Source organism: Protopterus annectens, chromosome 1.part0 (assembly GCF_019279795.1).
Source record: "Protopterus annectens isolate FY-2018-M chromosome 1.part0, PAN1.0, whole genome shotgun sequence".
Lineage (NCBI taxonomy): Eukaryota > Metazoa > Chordata > Ceratodontiformes > Protopteridae > Protopterus > Protopterus annectens.
In genome coordinates, this window is record NC_056725.1 from 810932141 (window position 1) to 810954986 (window position 22846).

General features: G+C 41.5%; 1 protein-coding gene across 1 annotated transcript in view; it reads right to left on the reverse strand.

Annotated features, from left to right (window-relative positions):
• IPCEF1 (interaction protein for cytohesin exchange factors 1) overlaps window positions 1–22846 on the reverse strand; it is a gene marked incomplete in the record, with an annotated part of 1177958 nt that overhangs the window by 27231 nt on the left and 1127881 nt on the right. Inside the window, 1 exon segment of the mRNA XM_044063366.1 lies at window positions 6663–6854. Coding sequence (XP_043919301.1) covers window positions 6663–6854 — 192 coding nt within the window.

Here is a 22846-nt window from a genome sequence, read left to right on the forward strand (position 1 = left end):
TTAAAAGAAATTGGGGGAGTTAGAAACTAGATGGCAAATTAAATTAAATGCATCAACCCCACCAGGGTTGAATGATCATATATCTGTAAAGCCAATTCTGGAGAATATAAGGTAGTTAAGACAGGTCGGTCTAGGGAATTAAATGTAGTGATGAATTACACTTACATATTATTGTATACATGAGGCAAAAGATACTCACACATTATGTATTGGTCATACAAAGAGAAGTTGAATGAATTTTATTAAGTTATGTTCATATTTATTCTTGGGAATATGGGTTTCCTATAGATGAATTGTATTATGAAATGGCACACTGGCACTTTAAAAGTTTATTGCAATCAATTATATGATTGATGACAAGATGTATTTAAACTAGAAGGATATTGCAAGTTATTGTTCTGAAGAAGTCTAAGCGTTTTAGATGAAAGCGCTTAACAACTATCGTGTTTTAATAAAGGAGAGTGATTTTATTCAAACTCTTGAGTGTCAGTGCTTCGGGTCTGTGCTTGTGGAAACAGACTGTGTGTTTGGTTACGTTGTCGACTGGTTCCAGCAATTATTGTTTATTTTAACTATCACACTGACAACACACCCCTTGAAAGTTGATTCCATAGTCTGGGATCTGAGAACTTATGTTGACAATGAACTTTCCTTTGATCACAATGTATTCACTATTGTAAGGAAGTCCATTTTCATTACACATCTTATTTCTGAAGGTATGGCATACAGGACCAAGGATATTATCATTCCCCTGTACTCAACTCTCATCAAGCCGATCACTGAATATAACTCCCCATTCACTATGTACGTGTCTAAACACTTGTCACAACAGAAGTGACTACAACTCTGTCTCACTACAAAAAAAAAAATCAAGGACTTGAATCACAAGAGCAATGTAAACCATTTATTTTGCTGCGTCATACAGGCTACTAAGAGGTGAACTCTGGTTTCACATGTAGAGCCTTAATAGACCCTGTGCTATCAGATCTATTACACATTTGCAAGTTAAGCTATATCAAACACACACCTCATGGAATCTCAATCTCTTCTGCAATATAAATAGAGCATGTTGGAGGGACAGGTATGTTACACACAAAATCTCTCTCTTCTTACTCTAATCAAACAAAATTTGGATGAATAGATGGGAAACTACACATTCAACCCCAGTTTAGCACCCATGTCCCTCATGTATAAGGACAAGTAAATGCCTCAACATATACTTGTTCTGCCTGCCAATAGGTTACTCATACAAATATATGAGAGCTAAAAACTACCATGGGAATGCAAGGCTAGGCTTCTAAAGATCATCACAGATCTGTTGCCTAGTACGTACCTATACACCTATGTTTGAAGGTAGATAGGGAATCGCAATGCTTGACATGCAAGGGAGGCAATGGTTAGTTTTATTTATTCCCCAATGTAGATTCAGATATTTTATTCTAGTGTTAGCTGTACAGTTTGACAGAAAAAAATTCAAAAGGTGCTTCAACAAAGTATTAGTTTAAGGGTGTGCACACTTACGCAACCAGCACGTACTTTTTTTTATATTTTTCCCATAACACATTTGTTTTTCAATTGAATTGTACAGGTTATAGGTCACATTAAAAGGTGGGAAAAGTTCTGAAATGACTTATTGTGGTCTCTTTTTTTATATCACAAAAACCTGGCATTTTAACAGGGGGTATGTACACTTTTTTTATCCAGGCCAATGCTGAGTCTCAACAGGAAATTTAATGTCTAAGAGCCATACCAAGGTATTCAAACCACAAAACAGAGGTAATACAGAAAGTTTGACTTGGGTCTGGTATCCCATATGTGACCAAGAGGATGACATGACTAGCAAGAAACAGAAGACAAAGGATCGGTCTAGATAAAATCATTTTAGTTAGCAGATCTAGGATCTCTCACTGATGCCCTCCCATTTTGAAGGAATAACTCCTCTTTGAAGTTTCAAGTACTTTATTCAATTAAATAGATAGATGACAAATTTTCTTTTTCTAATGTTGTTTAAACCAAAGATGACAAGATCCTTAGCTATTCAAAGTATCCCATTTCCATCAAAGTCTCTACCTCAACTAGCTATCTGAGATAGAGGTGGAAGCCCTGAATATGAAATGTATTATAAAGACACTCCAACCATGCCATGCCCAACTGTCATAAACCTGAACAATACTGTTCTGAATGCTACACAGACTGGTCCAGGGAACGTCATTGGATATGACAATGGTTTAACCTTTTGTCTAATCCACTCTCCTTGACAGGTTACTGTCCTGTGAAAATAATCAGCAGTAGATGTCCAGTCTGCCTGCTCAAGCACCATCATAAGCATAATTATATCTAAGGGAAACTCTGTGACCAGTTTTTTTTTCCTTGAATATAAACTCTAGTTCATAAATTATCTTTATTACTGCTGAGAATTGTTTAACCACCTCATATGCTGATATTGAAAAGTGTCTGTCAAAATATGTACAACATTTTAAAATGTGTGTCCGCTTTGCAAAATTTTAAATACGGGCATCAAAAGTTGAGATATCATTGTACCTGTTGAGTTTGTCTTTTGGGGGGGGGGGGGGTAATGACAAGTGTGTAGAGCTTTAAAAAGATCTATATATGTGAATATGTATGAGATCTTGTACCTTTAAGACTTTACAATCTCCACAATGCATACAACGCCTTTTTGAGAGTGGAGAAGGTGATGTGATATAAGCTATCATCTGACAATGCTGCCATTATATGCAAGTTATTGAAGCTGCATCACAACTTCAGATGTGTGTGTCTAGTGCACACCACAACATTAACCACTGGTGTACATCATGACAAAAGCAGAAAGACCCTTACCCTGTGCCACTCACAATTGCTGATATTTTAAAGTGGAGGCAGCTAATTGTTTTTTTTTTTTTTTTTTTTTTTTTATATCCTATTGTCCCCCCCCCCCCCCGAGCAGCAGTCAAAAATTGCACTTTTAAATTACAATCACATGAAAGTACATGGGCTGCTGACATGCAGGCAGCAACCATAAAGCAGTACAGAACCACAATGGTATGCAATTCCTGCCCTTAAAAAATTACAGATAACCCTTCCTACTCTGCAGAGATTTGGCACAATAAATCACTCCATCCATATATGAGAACACCAACTAAGGTAACAACCAATACCTTTCTCCAGCCTTCTAAGAACAGAGTCTTACCATTTTTAAATCTCTTTCCTTCTCTTGAAATGCATGTCTAAAACTGTCCACACACACTGTGCTCCCATTTTCAGTCTAGTCTCTGGTTTGCTTCACTCCTTATTTATGAATTTTTTGTTCTGATCTACTGCCTTTTTATAAAAAAAATGGATACACCTCCATTACAGTGTCCTTTATGACCCTTCTAGAACCATGTATCCTGGTGTCTTTACCAAAGTAGAATGTTAAAATTCTACTCCAGGGTCTCTGGCATGTTTATACATCACCACCACAGACTAGAGACATTATTCTTTCATCAATGCCTCTCATTTCAGGCAGCTTTCTGGAGGCAACTGTGGGTGCAGGAACTCATCCCCTTCCATTTTGCTTCCCATCTTGGCTCTTTTGCCTCATTGATGTTTATGCTGTATTTCTGATGTGTTGGATATATCTGGATTTTTTCCTATTTACCTTTGAACTTCTTGTCTTAACAAAAATGGCAATTATGTCACTGTGTAGGGGCCAGGATTTTCTTGATACCATTTTGTGTTCCCCCAACTAGTTTAAATGCTTGCTAATGAAACATTTAAAGCTTTTAACTTAGTCTTCATGGTTCCCCTTCCAGAGGGATGTAGATCACAATGCCAGTACAGCCTACATCCTTGAAAGATTACAAATTCCCTTAGTGGTGCACTAATCATTCAGTGATATTTTAAATCCTATGATGCAACACACCAAAGGTATACCAAATGCATCATGAACAAGGCAGCACCTTTGAAAATGTTACCATATGTGCTACTAGTTAAGTGCCTCTTGCAGGCTTCTCCAAACTCCTCCAGCTCCCTTCCTTGGTCAGATCATTCCTCACTCCTGGACAATGAAGTACAGGTTCCTCTCCTGCCTAGCTACTAAAAGGATCATAAAGATTAATTTCTTGTCATTTCCATCCACAGGAATGAGGAGGCACTTACCTTGTCAGCTAAAACTACCCCAATGAGAACATACTTGCCTAATAAAGATTTCCTTGTCCTGCAAGGAACTGTACCACTCTCCCAAGAGTCTCCATTCTGGAAGACCAAAACATCCTTTCCACTTTTGGTGTGTGTATAGGAGTACTGGTCTGTGTCCAGATCTCCCAACCATGCCAAATTACTCGGTTTGTACTGAGTTTTGGTGTCCCAATAATGGGGTGCCACGATTGCTGAGTGGCACCTCTTCAGTTCTGATTTTTTTCATTTTTTTTAGACTTTTTAATTTTCGTGCTTTTGGAGTTGGTTATCATGTGTGCGATGTCAGCCTGTCAGAATTAAGCTCAAGGGACGTGTGTGGAAGCACGTCTGTTTGAATACTGGGACTGCCATTTCAAGGAGTTGTTTGTGCCGTTATGGATTTAAACTCAACAGACTGCTAGCTGTACCCTTATGGATTGGTTTTACAACTGCAGAATGAGCCAAGATGGGTTCCGGGCAAAACGCAGAGTTGCCGCACAGCTTGCTTCTCTGAATGACGTATTTTGTGTGTGTGTGTGTGTGTGTGTGTGTGTGTGTGTGTGTGTGTGTGTGTGTGAAAATGCCCCCACTGAATGGAGGTGGTGGCTAGAAAGGCTCAAACCCTGTACCTTGAGTACAAGGTAAAAAGAGCTTAAAGTCCCTAGCCGCCACCACTTGTGAATTCATTCCTCATATTTTTGTTCTGTTCCTCATTAAATCTGTGGTTTTAAAGATTTTTGTTGCAAAGCACTGAATGATTGATTGAATTCACTAAATGATAGGCATTTGAATTTCAGACTTTATATTCTTCAGAAGATAAATGGTCACACAAAACCTTATTTTCTAGCAATCTGACATTCAGAACTATAGTGAGAAATGAGAACTGAATTCTGTATTCCCCCATTATTGGCTTTGTCTGGGTTTTTTGTGCTAAGAGGTTGACAGCTATGGTGAGAAGCGAGAACTGAATTCACTAAATGATAGCCATTTAAGTTTGTCTGTTTCAAGAAGCTGATGATCTGGCATAGGAGTATGCTGTTCTGACTGTAGTGCACAGGGGTCCTGGGGTTCAAGGCTTGCCAGTGAAATGCATGGTGGTAACATGTTTTATTCTAGAAACTTTCCAAACTTATACAAGCAGTGATTAAAATGCGTCTCTGGTTTTTGCTCTTTTGTCCCCCCCCCCAAAAAAAATTGAAAATAAGTGCAAGAAGCTGTGCAAGATACCTATGGCTTACGCTACTGTCATTCTATTTATATATTTACACTTTTATGATGGAAATGTTCTTAATTGGGCAGTTTTTGTCATTATTGGCTCATGCATTTTGTTTCATTGCCTACTGGAAAAATGTTCAAACTATAAATTTAAAATGCGTTCTAACAAGTCTAATAAGTATGCTGTACTATACAAGGAATATAATTTAATAAAGTCAGGAAGGTGCATCAAAGAACACATGTAGGTTTTTCTTGTTTTGGGTGCAAGGGGCCTATGATTTGAAAACAGCCCAAAGATAATCTTTATCCACCACTGGCCAGATGCATTTTCTTTGTATGTGGTGTGGGTTTCAATGCTGTTTCAATGAATGTGAGTTTCAAGGGCAGAGATGTTTTAATGCCAAGTCTATTTTCATTGTGAGACAGTATTGCTTTGTTTAGCAGATACCTATTCATGTTTGTGCATTGTGCTATAAAATGTAAAAATAAAATCCAAATAATCATTGTAGAAGTAAAGCAGTATGCGCACATTAGTGTTTATGGTAAAAGGGGTGAAATAGCCAGGTAATGGGGCATTGGAATGGCTGCAGGGAGAGACTGGTGCCATATTTTGGTTTGTTCTTCAGTTTGCATTTGAAAGTTATCCCAAAATTCCAATGGAGTGGGCGGGGTTATGTAATTATGTATGGAACTTTTACGTTAATCAGCGTACAGATTTGTACGTATTTTTCATGGGCCTTGTCCAGATTTTTGATGATTCCAGGTTGAGAGGTATGTCTTTGTCAAAAAAAACTTTTAAGAAAAAAAAGAGAAGCATGTACCTCTATTTTACCATGCTGAACTTTCCCCAGTGCCCACTAGAGTTTTAAATGCTCAAAGTAATGCTTGACACACTAGGGCTAGTGCCTGAGGATCACAGCAGGTCAGACACACCCTTGAGGTCTAGACAGCATCATCTAGAGATGAACACACTCTACTTACATTCCAGAAAGGTGTTCAGCATCACATTTTCCAGACATTACTTGCACTGCGGCCAGCTCATTGTACCCCTCCTGCAAGCCCTAAATTTCATTCCTTTAATGCTTTATACAGGATTTCTTAATAGAAATACTCAAACCATCTTGATTAACACAGCCATGATATATGAAAGAAACAGGCCTCGGTGAGTGTGTTAACTGAATGGCATTAATATGTGCATTTGGTATTAATTTGCACATTTTCCTGAATTAGCATCTCATTATACAACAGGTACAGTGCTGCAGATGAAGTTAGGGAAATGAAGCTATTCTTACCTTTAATGTACTGTTTAACATTCTTGCTCTATGCAGTTGTTCATTAACAGCTGGGTTTTTGCAGCGTTTCACAAAAGACTTTCTCAGTTCCTTCTTTGATGATGGGCGCCTACGGCTGCCAAGGGGAGACAGGCTTGCTTCCTCTAAAGATTTGTACAGCTTCTCCATTTCATCCTCAGAACCCTTGTGTGTCTGAAAATAAACAAAAATGTTCTGTATCAGACATATAACCAGTGGTATTTATACATACAAACTTGAGGGTCTCATTTCAGGGCCTAAATTATTCATACTGCCTATATCAAATGACAGCAGCGTAGTGTAAATTCACAGGGGTGATGCTCTGCTTAAAAAAAAGAAAAAAAGTTAACTCCCTCTGTCATGAGCCAACTATTGCATTATATTGACCTTACTAATGACAGAACACCATGCAATTAAAGCATATGTAACTCGCACTGTATTTCATTATACAAGTAATAGGTTCATAGGCAGATACTAGGCTATCTGCCCTAGGGCATTTATAAGCCTAGCCAGAGTGTATTTGGCTTCCGCTTCCCTATTAGATTAGCCTACTGTGTGCCTCTGTAAAGTAGGTCACAGAAGGTACCCTTTTAAGATTAGTTTACTGTGCCTCTGTCTAGCAGGGACACTGGGGAGATCTAAGGGGTGAATTTGCGATTTCCCATCCACGCATCCAAATTTTGCTTGAAGAGTGTCAGCGAGGGGCTATGTCTAACATGAATTGGGATTCTATTCCAGAGTGAGGGGAGCCTCTGGGAAATGACTCTGTCCCTCCAGCATGTCCTATTTATTTTTGTGCTGAGGTTTAGGTCCCTGGAGCGTGTAGCTCTAAGGGATATGGATTTTTTGAGGTGGAGCATGTCCATTAATTCTGTGTTTGACATGGCTTTGTACGTCAGGCACAGATCGCCTCTGAATAGGCGGTAAGCAACTGAGTAGAGCTGGAGTTTCTTTAGTCGAGCTGCATAGGACATCTGTTTGTAGCCCATGATCCTCTTGGTGAGGTACTTTTGGGGTCTCTCTCCAGTTGCTGCAGGTGTCGGGTAAGGTACATCCCAAAAGGGGCATTGTATTCAATTATGGGTCTGATGAGTGACGAGTAGAGGGGCACAATGACCTCTCGATCTAGATGTGAACCCTTTCGTGATAAGGTGGGCTATATAGAAGGTCTTTCTAACCACTTTGGCAATGTGATTATCAAAGGAGAGATTACTATCTACATTGGTCCCCAAATCTCTAATTACTTCTTCCGTACTTAATGGATTACCACCTATGTGGTAATTTGTGGGCACCTTGTTTTTCCCAAAGGGGATGACTATGCACTTTTTAGCATTTAGCTTGAGGCCGTGGCTCTGGCACCAAGCATCCATCTCTGTGAGACCCTTTTGGAGGATGCTTGTGTCAGCTGGAGATTCGATTATGGCCCCCAGTTTGCAGTCATCTGTGAACCTTGTCAGCCATAATCCCCCTGTGTTAGCCTGAACCTCAGAGAAGTATATACCGAACAAGAGAGGTCCCAGAACTGAGCCCTGTAACTGGTTTGGATTCGGACCGGCACCTGCGATTCTGACCATGTGGGTTCTATCTCTGAGCCAGTTTGCAACCCATCTTGTGATATAGGGGTTGATATTTAAGCTGGTAAGCTTATTTATGATACCCGAGTGGGGTATTGTGTCGAAGACTTTTGCGAAGTCCAGGTAGGCTGTGTGGACTACCTTGCCCTCATCTATGGCTTTGGTAACTGTTTCAAAGAAATCAACTAGGTTTAAGAGGCAAGATCTGCCCTTAAAGCCAAATTGGGTAGGGTCCAGTGTCTGGAGGCTCCCAATGTCTTTGTTTATGAGTTCCATGATAATATGCTCCATAGCTTTACAGACCAGACTAGTCAGGCTTATGGGGCGATAGTTTCCGGGGTCCGTTGTGGCACCACATTTATGGAGTGGGACCACTGTAGCTGTACGCCATTCTTTGGGTACATATCCTGTAGTAAGGCTAAGTTTGAACAGTGACTTAATGTGAGGGTTCAGTTCTTCTTGGAGCTCATGTAAGACACAGCCTGGGACACCGTCCGGTCCCATAGATGCTGTTTTTTGCTTTGGAGAGGGCAGCTTTCACCTGTGCATCTGTGATGTCAGAGAGGTTACATTCAGTTGGGATAGGCATTTGCTCCTTTGGGGGGGAAGGAGGGGAGAAGTTTGCGCTGAATCTGTCTGCCAGGATGTTGGCTATGTCTGTAGGTTCGGTACATTTTGTACCGTTATGCAACAATTCAGAGCATATCTGGGAGTTTCCGCCCATGTTCCTGACATAACTAAAGAAGGCCTTGTGATTATCTTTAGTGTCTAGGGCAATTTTTCTTCGAACTGGCCTTTGATGATTTTATGAGGGATCAAAGTTTCTTGCTAATACTGATCAGAGATGCCTTCCCTTTTTGGGATTTTGCTCTGTCATGTAGTAGCTTCCTCCTTCTGTTGTATAGCTTATTTATGGCCGGGGTCCACCAGACTGGTCTCCTGTTTTTGGAGGAGTGAGTTTTAGTTTTATTTGGGATAGCACGATCCATGCATTCCTGCAGGTGCTCATAGAATGCATTTGTAAAGGATTCTGCGGATTGGGCTGTATTATCCTCTTGGCCCAGGGGCTTTGAAGGATTCCACCTCAGTCTTGAGAAGTGCAAAGTTGGCTTTTGAGAAATTCTTTACAGTGATTTTTCTTGGCTGGGGGTGGGGACGGGATATGGATGTCCAGGGAAATTTGTTTATGGTCTGATCTTACCAATGAGGGTTTTACCTCTGGTGTGGAACACAGAGTCCCCATATTGGTGATGACCAGGTCCAATATGTTGTTCCCTCTTGTGGGAGTGGTGACCAGTTGTTCCATTGCATTAGAGTTTATAAATTCAAGGAACCGTTGGGCGAGGGTGTTTGGGCTTGAGTAGTTTTCCCAGTCAATGTTTGGGTAGTTGAAGTCACCCAATAACATAGTGTTTGGAGAGACCTTCATATTCTCCAGTGTTCTCAGGAATGCCAAATGGGGTTCCTGTAATAGGGAGGGTGTTCTGTAGCAGGCTACAAACTGAAAGGCAGTTTTGCCTGCTGTTAGTTGCACATGGATGGTTTCCAATGCTTCGTGCAGTGTCACTAACCTGGAGGTGTAGGTATCTTTGATGAATATAGATACTCCACCTCCTTTTGTGCTTCAGTCTGAGTTTTGGGGCTGAAACGCATGGTATGAGTTATGACTTGGTAGTGCTGGGGTGCTCTCAGTAGCCTTGAACCAGGTTTCTGTTACTGCACAGACATCGATTTTCTCCATACTGAGGATAGCCTCGAGTGCGTGCATCTTGAGGTTTAGACTTCTGGCACTGAGTAGCATTACCTTTAGTTTTTTTATCCTTGGGTTGTCTATGGATGTGGGTTTGTCCTTTGAGCCTTGCCTAAAAAAGGCACTATGGGGGGTGGCAACAGCCTTGGCCAGTATACGAAAGCCTAAGGGTGACAGGTGCAAGCCATCCCTAGCGAAGCAACGTGGCTTGTCGAGCATGTCATCCCAGGCTGACAGATGCTGGATCCCCTTTGAATGACACCAATACTTTAGCCAATTGTTGAAACTGATCATTTTGTCTTTATACTGTGTTATCATTCTTGGTGAGGGCAAGATGCTACTCAAGGTCAGGGTCATACCAGCCTGGGCTACATGGTCAGAGAGCTCCTCTGTCTCTTTTCATGTAGTCCAGGGATGTACATCTCAGGTCATTCACACCAACATGGACAATGACGGAGTCATACTTGTACTTGCTTTGGAGTGACCTGCTTGCATTATGTGGTGGATCCTGGCACCCAACAGGCAGCTTACAGTGACCTTTTCCTTGTTCAGTCTGGTGAGCGGGACGTCAGTGTGCCGGACAATAGAGTCCCCTATAACAAGTGTATTTGGTGTGTTTGGCCTTAAGGGCTGTGGTTGTGAGGCACACTGATTTTGTGAGATATGTGATGCATGGGTATTGTTGAGGGGTGGCTGTTGCTTGGATATCTGCTTAGGAGGTCTTTGCTGTTTAGGCAGATTTTTATTTAGAGCCTCTGAGTATGTTTTTGTGTGTTTGTATGTTGGGTATGCAGATGCAATAGGTCTGTGTGAGACTGGATTTGTGGTGTGGGTGGTTACCTTTTCCTCCTGACTGACTGTGCCAGTCTTGGGTTGAGAGAGCTCTGCCTCCAGTTTGGCTGTGTAACTGCATCTCTCACAAGTATTAGAGTTTGTTGGAGGAGGATAGACTGTAGTTCTTCATTACCCAACAACATGGAGCTCTTTTCAGGAATATAAAAGAATTTCTAAAGTGAGAGAGAAGACTGAGACATTAGCTGAAGGAGGGAATACAAACAGGTAGCTGAAGGGAAAATTGGCCTTGCAGCATGACTGGATTTTCTTTTCTGGTGCTTTGGGACAGGGAAATGAAGTAGCAGATGGTGTCTGTCTTTTGCTGAAATCCTGGTTGATGGTATTTTGTGGAATCAGGAGAGAAGTCTGAAACCAGTAGTTCCACACCTGCATATGATTCAGCAAGAAAAGGAGTTCCTTTGAGTCTAGTACAGAGAAGCCATAGATGATTACCAGAGTTCTGGCAGGTGATTTTTCTACTTTCTCCAGAGGTCACTAGGATATTCTCAATGGAGTGGTGAATGGCTCTGGGTGTCATTTTACATTTTTATAAAATTATGGATCCCCCCAAATGCTTTGTGGATTACAAATAACTGGGATCCATATGAGCTCCAACTTGGGCCCCATCATGCCGGCAGCAAGACTAAGTAGTCACTGCCCAGTGAACAGGGTATAATAGAGTGTTTCATATTTGATCTGTTTCGAATTTATCAAGAGGGTTGAGGGTGTTAGTACTGCTCAATGACATTGCATTTTCTCATATTTGTATTGTTGCATTATAAATCTTCATTGCTTAATAACATTGCATTTTTTCCTGCATTTGATTTGCTGCATTATAAAGCTTTATTGCTCATTGATATTGCCTTCTTTGTGCATGTTTAAATGCCAAGACTTTTTCCTGTTGAGTTCTGGGGAAGAGGGAGAATGTATGTTTTCCTTGCATGCATATCTCAACTTGCCTTATTGCTAACTGGTGCATTGTTGAAATAATTTGTTTGTGGCTGTGCTATTGCCTTTTAAGCTAGATGTGTCACCTAGAATAAAATCTGTCATTCTTGCCACCTTGGTGTGCTGGGCCTTAGGGGTGTCACCATAGTCAGGTAGGAAGGAACCCATATCTACTTCAGCTACACCTGCAGGTGTGCTACATTTGGGGGCTCATCCAGGACTGCCTGTCCTGCCTTGGACTCCACCCTATTCCCCTGTACTTGTGTAAAGCAAATTCAGCAGAAATATGAACCCAGAAGTAGCTGCTAAGTGGTGCAAACAGCACAATGCTCAGTCAGAGCATTGCTTAGTTCTGGTGTTGCCATGGGTCACATGGACTGATAATGCAAATACATCAAGTCGCAGGACCCTTACCAGTTGTAGGACGTGGACTTTTATTAGACAGCAATATGGACTCTACCAAGCAGAGCACATTGGCCCTATTAGAATGGAAAAGTCCTTCAGTGTATGAGCACATACCTTCGATTGTACAAATTTCAGGTGAGAGTGCAGTCTGTGTGGTAATCCCTGAGGAGTGCACTACCTCAGCAACAGAGAAAATATCTGTGGAAACTATCCAAGTAGGTCAGAACCTTACACCAGAAGCTGCAGCTTCACTGCCCATAAATACTATAGGGTCTGAAGTTTTGAATGCTTTGGGAAGTATTGTAGAAAAATGCTTAAAGCCTACACAGCCATTCACTGGGTTTGGCTACCGCAAACTGTGTTTCTTTTCTGGCAAACAACCCACATCTCAGGGAGAGGAAGACTTTCAATCCTGGATGGATCAGGCTTCACAAGCCCTAGAGGAGTGGGTATCCCAGAATCTCAGAAGCAGCAGCGGATAGCTGAAAGTCTAAAGGGATTAGCTGTGGATAACATACGCAACCTAAGGATGGGTAAATGCAAGAATGCATGGCCAAGGACTATTTAGGAGTACTGCAGGATGTGTTTGGAAGGACCGAGAGGGCCGCTGACCTACAGTTTGAACATACATACCAAAAAGTTGGTGAAAAACTGATTACATTAAGCGATTAGATAAAATGCTCCACCAGATCATCCTAAAGAAGGGGGTGGATCCAAAAGTAGCTGACCAAGTATGGATAAGACAAATTTTACAGGAAGTTCAAGCTATGGACCCCATTGTGTGGAAAATGAGGATGAGAAATAGGGAAGAGACTAACTTATTCTCAGTTGGTTAAAAAGATGAGGGAAGAGGAAGCCCTGTTGGAAACCAAATCTCAGTGTTCAACAGCAACTAAAACAGTGAGTGAACCCCAGCAGGACCCTATAGCCATGCTCACTTCTCAAACAGGAGTTGTGGCCCAAAGAGTCCGCAATGTAGAGGTGTCACAGTTGCAGATGCAGGTGTCTTCCCTGATCGATGCCATAGCTCGTCACCAAGACAGTTGCAGAATTGGAGAAAGCCGTGGTAACTTTAGCTGAAGGGAGGAATACATCAGCTAGAACCTCCACAAAAGGACTCAGGGAAGAACCAAATCAGTGAATGTTCAAAGTTCCTATTGGATTTTGTTTTCACTGAGGATGGAGGGCATATAAAGCGAGTGTCCAAATGCATAGAACTTGAAAAAAAGTGAACAAACTATTATTGGCTAGTGCAATGCAGGGAAACTTCAAAGGGCCTCAGTGAAGGAGCCAGCTGTGTGCCCAGTTTACAGAGAGCTCCATAAAATCTGACAAAGGGACAGCATCCTGGATTTCCTTTCCACACAAACCCTTGTAATAGGGGAGAGAGACTACCTACTATGCACACTTCTAGCTCATCTGAGGTGAACAACTGAACTGGAAAGCCATCTCAGCCAAAATTTCAGCATCTGAGACTGCAAAGCATTATTAAGCAAGAGTCTTATCCATTAAAATGGCGAGGTCAACCGATGGTACCTCAACCACATGCTGACTGCAGTACAGCTGAACAGCACCGGAAACAGAAACTACCAGATGACCTACTGGGACCGTCCCCTGTCGTGTCAGTAAAAATAGAAGGAGTGTATAGTAAAGCCTTGTTGGATACTGGTGCACAAATCACCATTCTGTACAGAAACTTCTACTAAAAATACTTAAAGCATTTGCCACTTGGAAAGTTAGAAGATTTGGAGCTCTGGGGCTAAGTGACATGAAGTTCCATTATGATGGTTAAGTCTCAGTCAAGTTAGAATTTTTCACTTCAGTTATTGGGTCAACAGAAATTTTTGAAACGCTCGCTGTTGTGTGCCCCAGGCACAAAGGAAAGGATTCAGCATCTATTTTAGTTGAGACAAATACTGACCTCATCAGAAGAATGCTAATGCCTCAGTTGACCCAGGAACACCCAACACTACATCCTCTCCTGAGACCAGTTTTCTGTGCCCTTCAAAGTGAAAAGGATAGTAAGAAAGATGAGATTGGGCATGTGTGGCCCCTGCCTGGAAAATAACATAATTCATCCTGGTCAGGTCACCTAGTTGACAGCCAAACTGAGGATGTGTGGACAAACAATTTTCTCTCATCTCATGATGGAAACAGATCCAGAAAGTGACTTGTCATCGGGGCTGGAACTAGTCACAGAAGTTTGGCCTGTGGACAAGTTAAAGCATCCTTATGATACTTTGCCTGTGGGGTTAAAGAATAAAGGAAGTACTTCCATTGTCCTGCGTTCAACAAGTGTGTTTGGGAAATGTTTATGCTGCCACTCCCTTATCTGCTTCTGTGTTAACAAGGAATTAGAGCAGGGCAAATGAGTTGTAGCTGGAAGACATTGATATAGGTGGTGGTCTCTTGCCCCCTGAGTGGCTAACCAGAGCTACTAATAAAAAAGAAAAATTGTTTTTCTACTAGTTAACTAGATGTAGGCTGTGCAGAACACCGAATAAGAGTAAAAGAGGACCGGCCTTTCAGGGAACATTCCAGCAGAGTAGCTCCAGGAAACCTGGAGGACGCAAGAAAACATTTGGGAGAACTAAAAGCCGCAGGGATAATTCAAGTGTCAAGAAGTCCATATGCCTCTCCCATTGTCAGGAAAAAGAATGGGTCAATTTGCATGTGTGTTAACTATCGTACTATGAATCAGCGAACCATTCCAGACAAGTACACAACTCCCCAGATTGAAGATGCTCTAAATTGCCTGGTTGGCAGTAAGTGGTTCAGTGTGCTAGACTTAAGGAGTGGATACCATCAAATCCCTATGCACCCAGAAGATAAAGAGAAGACTGCCTTCATCACCCCTTTGGGATTTTTTGAGTTTGATCGCCTACCTCAAGGTTCATCAAATGCACCGGCAACTTTCTAGAAAATCATGGAAAGAACAGATGAGGACATGCATCTCCTGGAAGTCTTAGTCTACCTGGATGACATCATTGTCTTTGGAAGGACCCTAGAGGAGCACGAAGAAAGACTGATGAAGGTATTGGACAGGATTGAGAAGGAAGGCCTGAAGTTGTCATTGGACAAATGCAAGTTCTTCCAACCTTCAGTGACCTATGTGGGACATGTAGTGTCTGCAAATGGAATATCCACAGATCCCAGCAAAGTTGAAGCGGTGACATCTTGGCCCAGACCTAAAACTATCATAGAACTGCGATCTTTCCTGGGGTTCTGCAGTTACTATAGAAGGTTTGTGGAGGATTTTCAAAGATAGCAACACCCCTCAACCATTTGCTCTGAAATGATGAGAAAGCAGATGAAACAGAAGATATCCTTGTGAAAAAAACCTAAGTGACCGAGAGGTTCCAAAGAACTCGAGAGTCGTTGGGCTCCTGAGTGTGAAGAGTCATTTGAACAGCTTAAGTATTGCCTCAGACATATCCCTGTGCTGGCATATGCTAACTCAACAAAGCCATTAACTTTACATGTGGATGCTAGCAGGGGATGGCTTAGAAGGAGTCCTTTACCAGGAGTAGGACAAGAAGCTGAGACCTGTGACTTATCAGTCAGAGATTATCCCTCACAGAAAGAAACTACCCTGCACACAAGTTGGAATTCCTTTCCTTAAAGTGAGCGATAGTGGACAAGCTGCATGACTATCTCTATGGGGCGGAATTTGAAGTTGACTGACAGCAATCCTCTGACATACATCCAGACCACTCCAAAGCTAGATGCTACTGGCCACAGATGGATGGCAGCTATATGCAACTATAATTTCAGTTTGAAATCGCCCAGGACACGAAAATGGCGATGCTGATGGTCTGTCCAGAAGATCTCAGGGAGATTTACACCCTGATGATGAATGGGTGGAAATTCCAGTGCCAGGGGTGAGAGCTGTGCATCAGATTGCAACCTGCAATCAACACACTGAATGTTGGGCCCAGATGTTAGGTCTGTCAGCAGCAAGCATACCCCAAGCTTACTGTAATCTGGTCACTTGGCTTCATCGCTGCCAGCTTTGAGTAACAGTGACCTCCGGAGAGATCAAAGAAAAGACCCCTTGGGTTAGCTAGTGGTAGCTGCTTTAGAGAAGAAACAAGTTAATATGCTCCGCATGGATATTCATCCTCTGGCCAGACTTTTGGCCAAAGAATGGAACAGACTCCAGATACAGAATGGACTAGTATACAGGAGATCTCCAAGTGAACTCGGCAGTGAAAAATGGCAATTGTTGCTTCCTCAGAAGTATAGAGAAGTAGTACTCCAGTCAGTTCATGAACATGGTCATGTTGGTTATGACAGAACTATGGGTCTGGTATGGGACAGGTTCTACTGGCCATGCATGAAGCAAGATGTTGAGGATCATTGTCATACATGTCTTTGTTGCGTTCAGAGAAAGACTCTGCAGACCAGAGCTGCCTCATTGGGTCAAATGGAAAGTAGTGGATCCATGGAACTGGTCTGTATAGATTTTCTGTGCATTGAACTGGATGAAGGTTGGGTCAGTAATGTGCTGGTGGTGACAGACCATTATACCAGATATACTCAAGCATTTTCCACTCAAAATCAGAAAGCTATTACAGTGGCAAAACTACTAGTTGAGAAGTTTTGTACGCTATGGCCTGCCAAAAAGGAAACACACTGATCAAGGATGTGATTTTGAGAGCAAGCTTGTCCATGAACCACTCACTCTGTTGAGTCTCCAAAAATGCTGCACTACTCATCATAATTAAGGGGATCCTCAGCCTGAGCATTTCAACAGAACTTTACTAGACAGTTTGGGGACACTATTTGTTGAGAAGAGTCAATGGAGTAGACATGTAGCCACAGTGGTGCATGCTTACAACAGTACTAAAAATGATGCTACAGGATTCTTGCCTTACTTCCTAATGTTTGGAAGAGAAGCTCGTCTTCCTGTTGATGTCACCTTTGGAGTCACAGCTGATGATACACCAGTGCGATCTCATGGCAGTTATGTGGAGAGACTCAAGAAAAACCTCAGACAGGCTTATGAGCTTTCTGAAAAATCAACAGGACAAAGACAGAGAAACAAGGCTCACTATGACAAAAAAGTAAAGATGCATGATTTGCAGCCTGGGGACAGAGTTCTTTTGAGAAATTTGGGACTACAAGAAAAGCATAAACTAGCTGACCACTGGGGATCTGAGATTTACATAATTTGTTCTCAGCCATCTAATATCCCTGTCTAGCAAGTTTGCCCTGAGGGGAAAGAAGGTCCCATTAAAACCTGGCACCGCAACAACTTAATACCTTTGGCAAAATCAGTGAGACTCATGGATCTGGACCCCAGAATGGCTCAGTGGAAGCCTAACTCAAGGCAATCCAGAAGACTAAGGCGGAGAGGAACTATCCTCAAGTGTTCAAGAGCCTATGCTTCCTCCTGCTGAAGGAGAGGAGGACAGTGATGATAACTGGGGTTTCAGTGGGCTTTTTTATGAGGATGTTCAGGACCTCGTGGGCTGTAATCTCAATGTAAATGCACCGGAATATGTTCCATGTCATTTTGAGCAGTCCAGACCCAACAACAGACTAAGTAATGTTTCTGTGCCTCTTACAGAACCTGATACTGATGGAGGCCCTGCTATGCAAACTTCAGAAAATAGTGCTGAAGACAGTCATACCGTTATGGAAAATGAAAGTGAAGTTATACAAGAGGAGATCTTAGAAGCAGACAATATGCCTACTGAAGAAATGGACACTGAATGTGATGCGAGTGGCAAACCTTCCGAGCAAAATTCCTTAGCGGTCTCTTCCAAACCAAAACTGCAGAGATTGATTCGGCTCACACAGAGACTTGCATATAAGAGTTTGGGACATAGTACACAGGAACCTGTGACCACAGCTCTTCGGAGAGTCTGCACCCATAATCCCTATGCCTCCTACTCTTGTGGTGACACCCCTTCCCAAGTTATGCATAAGGCTAATTACCCTTGGTGGAATGTACCTTTCGAATGCAAAATATTGTTCAGTTTATGGTGCATTAGTGTGTGTAAATATTTTGCTGCTAATCTACCTTTGACTTGGGGGGACCCAAGATTTTCAAGTGGGGGGAGAGTGTAGCTCACACTGTATTTTATTGTAGAAGTAATAGACTGTAGTTCTTCATTACACCACAAGGTGGAGGTATTTTCAAGAATATAAAAGACCATTTCAAAAGTGAAAGAGAAGACAGATACTAGTTGAAGGAGGGAAGACTGAAACAGGTAGCTGAAGGGAAAAAGCGCCTTGCAGCATGACTGGATTTTCTTTTCTGGTGCTTTGGGACAGGGAAGTGAAGTAGCAGATTGTGTCTGTCTTTTGCTGAAATCCTGGATGATGGTATTTTGTGGAATCAGGAGAAAAAAGTCTGAAACCAGTAGTTCCACACCTTCATATGATTCAGCAAGAAATGGAGTTCCTTTGGGCCTAGTACAGATAAGCCATAGATGATTACCAGAGTTCTGGCAGGTGATTTTTCTACTTTCTCAGTGGAACCAAAGTGACTGGTCACTAGGATATATTCAATGGAGTGGTGAGAGGATCTGACCGTCATTTTACATTTTTATAAGATTGTGGATCCCCCCCAAATGCTTGGTGGACTACAAATAACTGCAATCCATATGAGCTCCAACTTGGACCCCATCATGAGGCAGCATACCGTAAGTAGTCACTGGCCAGTGAACAGGGTATTATAGAATGTTTCATAGTTGGTCTGTTTAGAATTTATCAAGGGGGTTGAGGGTGTTTGTACTGCTCAATGACATTGCATTTTTTCATATTTGTATTGTTGCATTATAAATCTTCATTGTTCAATGACATTGCATTTTGCCTGTGTTAGGACTGCTGCCTTCAAGAATTTTGCTGCTCAATGACATTGCATTTTCTCATATCTGCATTGTATTATAACTTGCTTAATGACATTGCATTTTTCCCCGTGTTTGTACTGCTGCATTATAAAGCTTTACTGCTCAGTGATATTGCCTTCTTTGTGCATGTTTGAATGTCAAGACCTTTTTGTTGAGGTCTGAGGAAGAGGGTGAATGTATGTTTTCAATGCATGCACATCTCACCTTGCCTTATTGCTGACTGGTGCACTGTTGAAATAATTTGTGGCTGTGCTATGGCCTTTTAAACTAGATGTGTAACCTAGAATAAAATCTGTCATTCTTCCCACCTTGGTGTGTTGGGCCTCAGGGGTGTCACCAGAGTGAGGTAGGAAGGAACCCATATCTACTTCAGCTACACCTGTGGGTGTGCTACACATACATACCATGAATACTGAATGTTAGTTGGCAGACACCAGGTGGCAATCCTTGCCTCTATAAATATGCATTTGAACCAATTTATGGATAGACATCTTAAAGGAAAACAGTTTAAATTGGAAAAAGTAAGCACATCATTAATAAAATTTAGTAAAAGACTGAGAAAATGCAAAATAATCTATTATAAAGCCTTTGTTTCAAATACTGTCAGAGTGAAGGCTGATGTTTTCTGCTTATAGCAAAACCTCAGTGGAGTACAATAAACATTACAAATGTCCAGGACTACCTTCAGTACAGTAAGTAAAGTTAGAACAAGTTCAGATTGTGGCAAGTCACTTCAGTGTTTTTCATCATAACATAGTGCCATATAAGACTGTGTAAAGAGAATTTGTTAATCTGGTTTTATACTACAGAAGAGAAGATTGATACAGAGTATCGATAGTGTCACTAACCCTGTGCAACTTATCTGATGTATACAGGTATGTTTGCAGGAGCTGTAATGGGTGCCACTACAGTATGTATGATTTGAGCAAAGCCTGGTAATGACAGAAATATGTAGTATTTGCTGGTGCTTCACATCAGAATACAATTTCACCTAACACAACCCCAAAACACAGAGCAAACTGCACAGTAAGTACTGGGAATTCATGCACTAGAAAAAGTCAAGTCTTGATCCTTATTACAGGAGGTAAACCACCCAATGCCCTCCACACCTCCCACACCCAAAAATTATTCCAACTCAAAGACTGCAGCACCTCAGAGAAAAGGGTAACCTAAATCCACTCATAGCAGAGCTTGGTCTGGGGGGGGGGGTAGTGACTCTGAAGCAAAAATGAGGCTACAGGAAGCAACTGAATGGGCAGGGCTTTATTAGGGTGGGGTCACCTTTGAGTATGGGTACAGGTTTAAATGACTCCTCATACACTACTGGCATGTAGTGAATAGCCATCCAGCAGTATTCTTCCCCTGAAGGCTGTGCTCAAGACTTACTATAAGAAAGTTTATTTCAGACACATCACTGTTATTCTCAGTCCAAGATCACTCCGATTCTGACAAAGAATCTTAACTTAAAGGAAAAAACATATCATTCTGAGCCAATACAAATTAATGAGTTTACTCAGATCACTAAAACTTGTACATATAATAATTGTGCATCTCATGTGGCACAAAAACAAAGTGGGACAAGTCTCTTGATACTATAGCATAAACATTGTTTTTCTTTCTTTTTTTTTTTTTTTTACAGAGCTGCTCTTTAAGGTTTAAGGATGCAAGCAATGGTGCTATTTTACATTTCTGAGGTGGAGATGTAATAAAGTAACAACTTAAAAGCAAAACCATGAGTTGCGTCTTTAATGGATTTCTACAATACAGCAAACAGCAGCTTCAACTCCTTTCAAAAGCATTTATTCCTGTAAATGTGCCCCTTTTGAGAAGGTACACCACCTCTGACTGTGAAGTAATTTCAGGCAGAATGGCCACAATAATGTTTCAAACTGTCGCTCTTATACCAATACAATGCCTTCCAACAGGCCATGTTAATTTTTATGTGACCATATAACTGCCTTTCATTTACACATAGTTGTCCCCAAATTCGAACCTCAAACATTTGCTGTTTCAAATTAAACATAATGGAAACATTTTTTTTTTGCAGGAGGAAAGCCCAGTGCACCCACCACACCCCCTGGTAATTTTCTAAACCAGATCCGAGATTGCACTACAGCGAAGAATGGGCAAATTTCGCCAACCCCATTGTTCTGTAATCTTGCTCAAAATAACTTAGTACAACTCGATCAGCCGTACAGGCTTTTCAGTATTTGACTTGAAAACACAAGAATAAAACATACATAGATACACACATATACATGTACATATACATACACATATACATGACCATACACGTATATACGTATATATACATATATATGCACCTCTACGTATATATGTACATATACATACAGACTAAAGCTTCCCACCCTCCCTCCCTATTGGCATGTTGTCTTTATACCTGCTGGCCTTGCAGTTGCCCTCCCCTACTCTAAATTTGATCTTGGACACACCTCCCAGTCTAGTGTCATTAGCTCATTCTACCTAATACAGAGAGAACATCTGAGAAGGCCAACCCACTTAGTTTCTTTCCTTCTGTTCCTCCTTTCGCTCTTTCTATACAAAAAAAAATTGCCTGAATCTCCTTGTGTTCTGACTGCGCTTCTCAAACATTTTGGAAATATAGAGTATATTTTAGTGCATTTATTGAAACTGTATTTCTTTAATATTGCTACAACTCAAGTACTCTAGGTTGCACTGCATCTGAATTGTTTTAGTGTTGTTTTAGCTGCTTTTCTGTATATATAGACATTTTTGTATATGTAGACTAGCTACTTATTCTACTGTATTACTGCCTCTTAAATTGTTTTTCAGTTGTGCACTTGCCTTGCTTCACTTAAAAAGTTTTAAATTGCTAATTTTGTAGCATTTTAATTGCATTTACTGTTTAGGGCTACACACTCAAGTGTGTTAGCCTTTTCTGTGTTTATTTACTGTATTATTGCACTGTTTAGCCTCTTTTAACCAATAGAAAAAAACAAAAAAACAAAAAAAATACCATCTTGTTTGCTCATTTCCCACCTTTCCTAGCTAGTATAGTCCAGATCCCAGGCTTTGCTGGTTTCAGAACTATTTTCTGTGTTCAGAGCTATCCTACTGCTTACCAGAGGGAGTGGTGAGCATTGTACTGCCTAACACTAGAGAAGTGGTTTCCAGCTCTGAAACTGTAATGTTATTAGTTATTTTGGGCTTTCTATCCCATTCAACTTTCTGACTTAAAAACACATGCGTTTCCGCGTTTTTCGCATTGTGCAGCACCGCAGGGCTATGGTTAAACTATTCCAGGTGCTAGAAAGTCTCCTCTTCAAAATTTCCCTTGAACTGGCTGGTTTCTCAGTAGTAGCATTAGAATCTTTACTCCTGTGACTAGCACTTGCTCTAGAACCTGCTGGAAAGCACTAGGAAGCCTTAAACTGATACAAGCACTCGACTCTCCTTGTTAATAAGGAGAAATTAATCGTAGGCACTTAACAGCCTATAATTGCAAAGTACCTTGCAAAGGTAAGGCAAAACATCTCTTGTACTTTACAAAAAAGCACCTAAACAGGCATGTCCCAAGGGTCAGCTTCCGGTGATTTCTCCTGGCCACCTGGTGAATCTGGGCATACTGGGGCAATGCAGCAACTGCCTCATGTACACAGACAACCCTCTCCTCCTACCACCCAACACTACAACCTGCGAGAGACACACTTACATAGCCAAACTGGAAGCAAAGCTCTCTCCAGCCAAGATTGTCCTAGACAGTCAAGAGGAGAAGGTTAACACCTGCACTACACCCCGAAAAACCCTAAACAT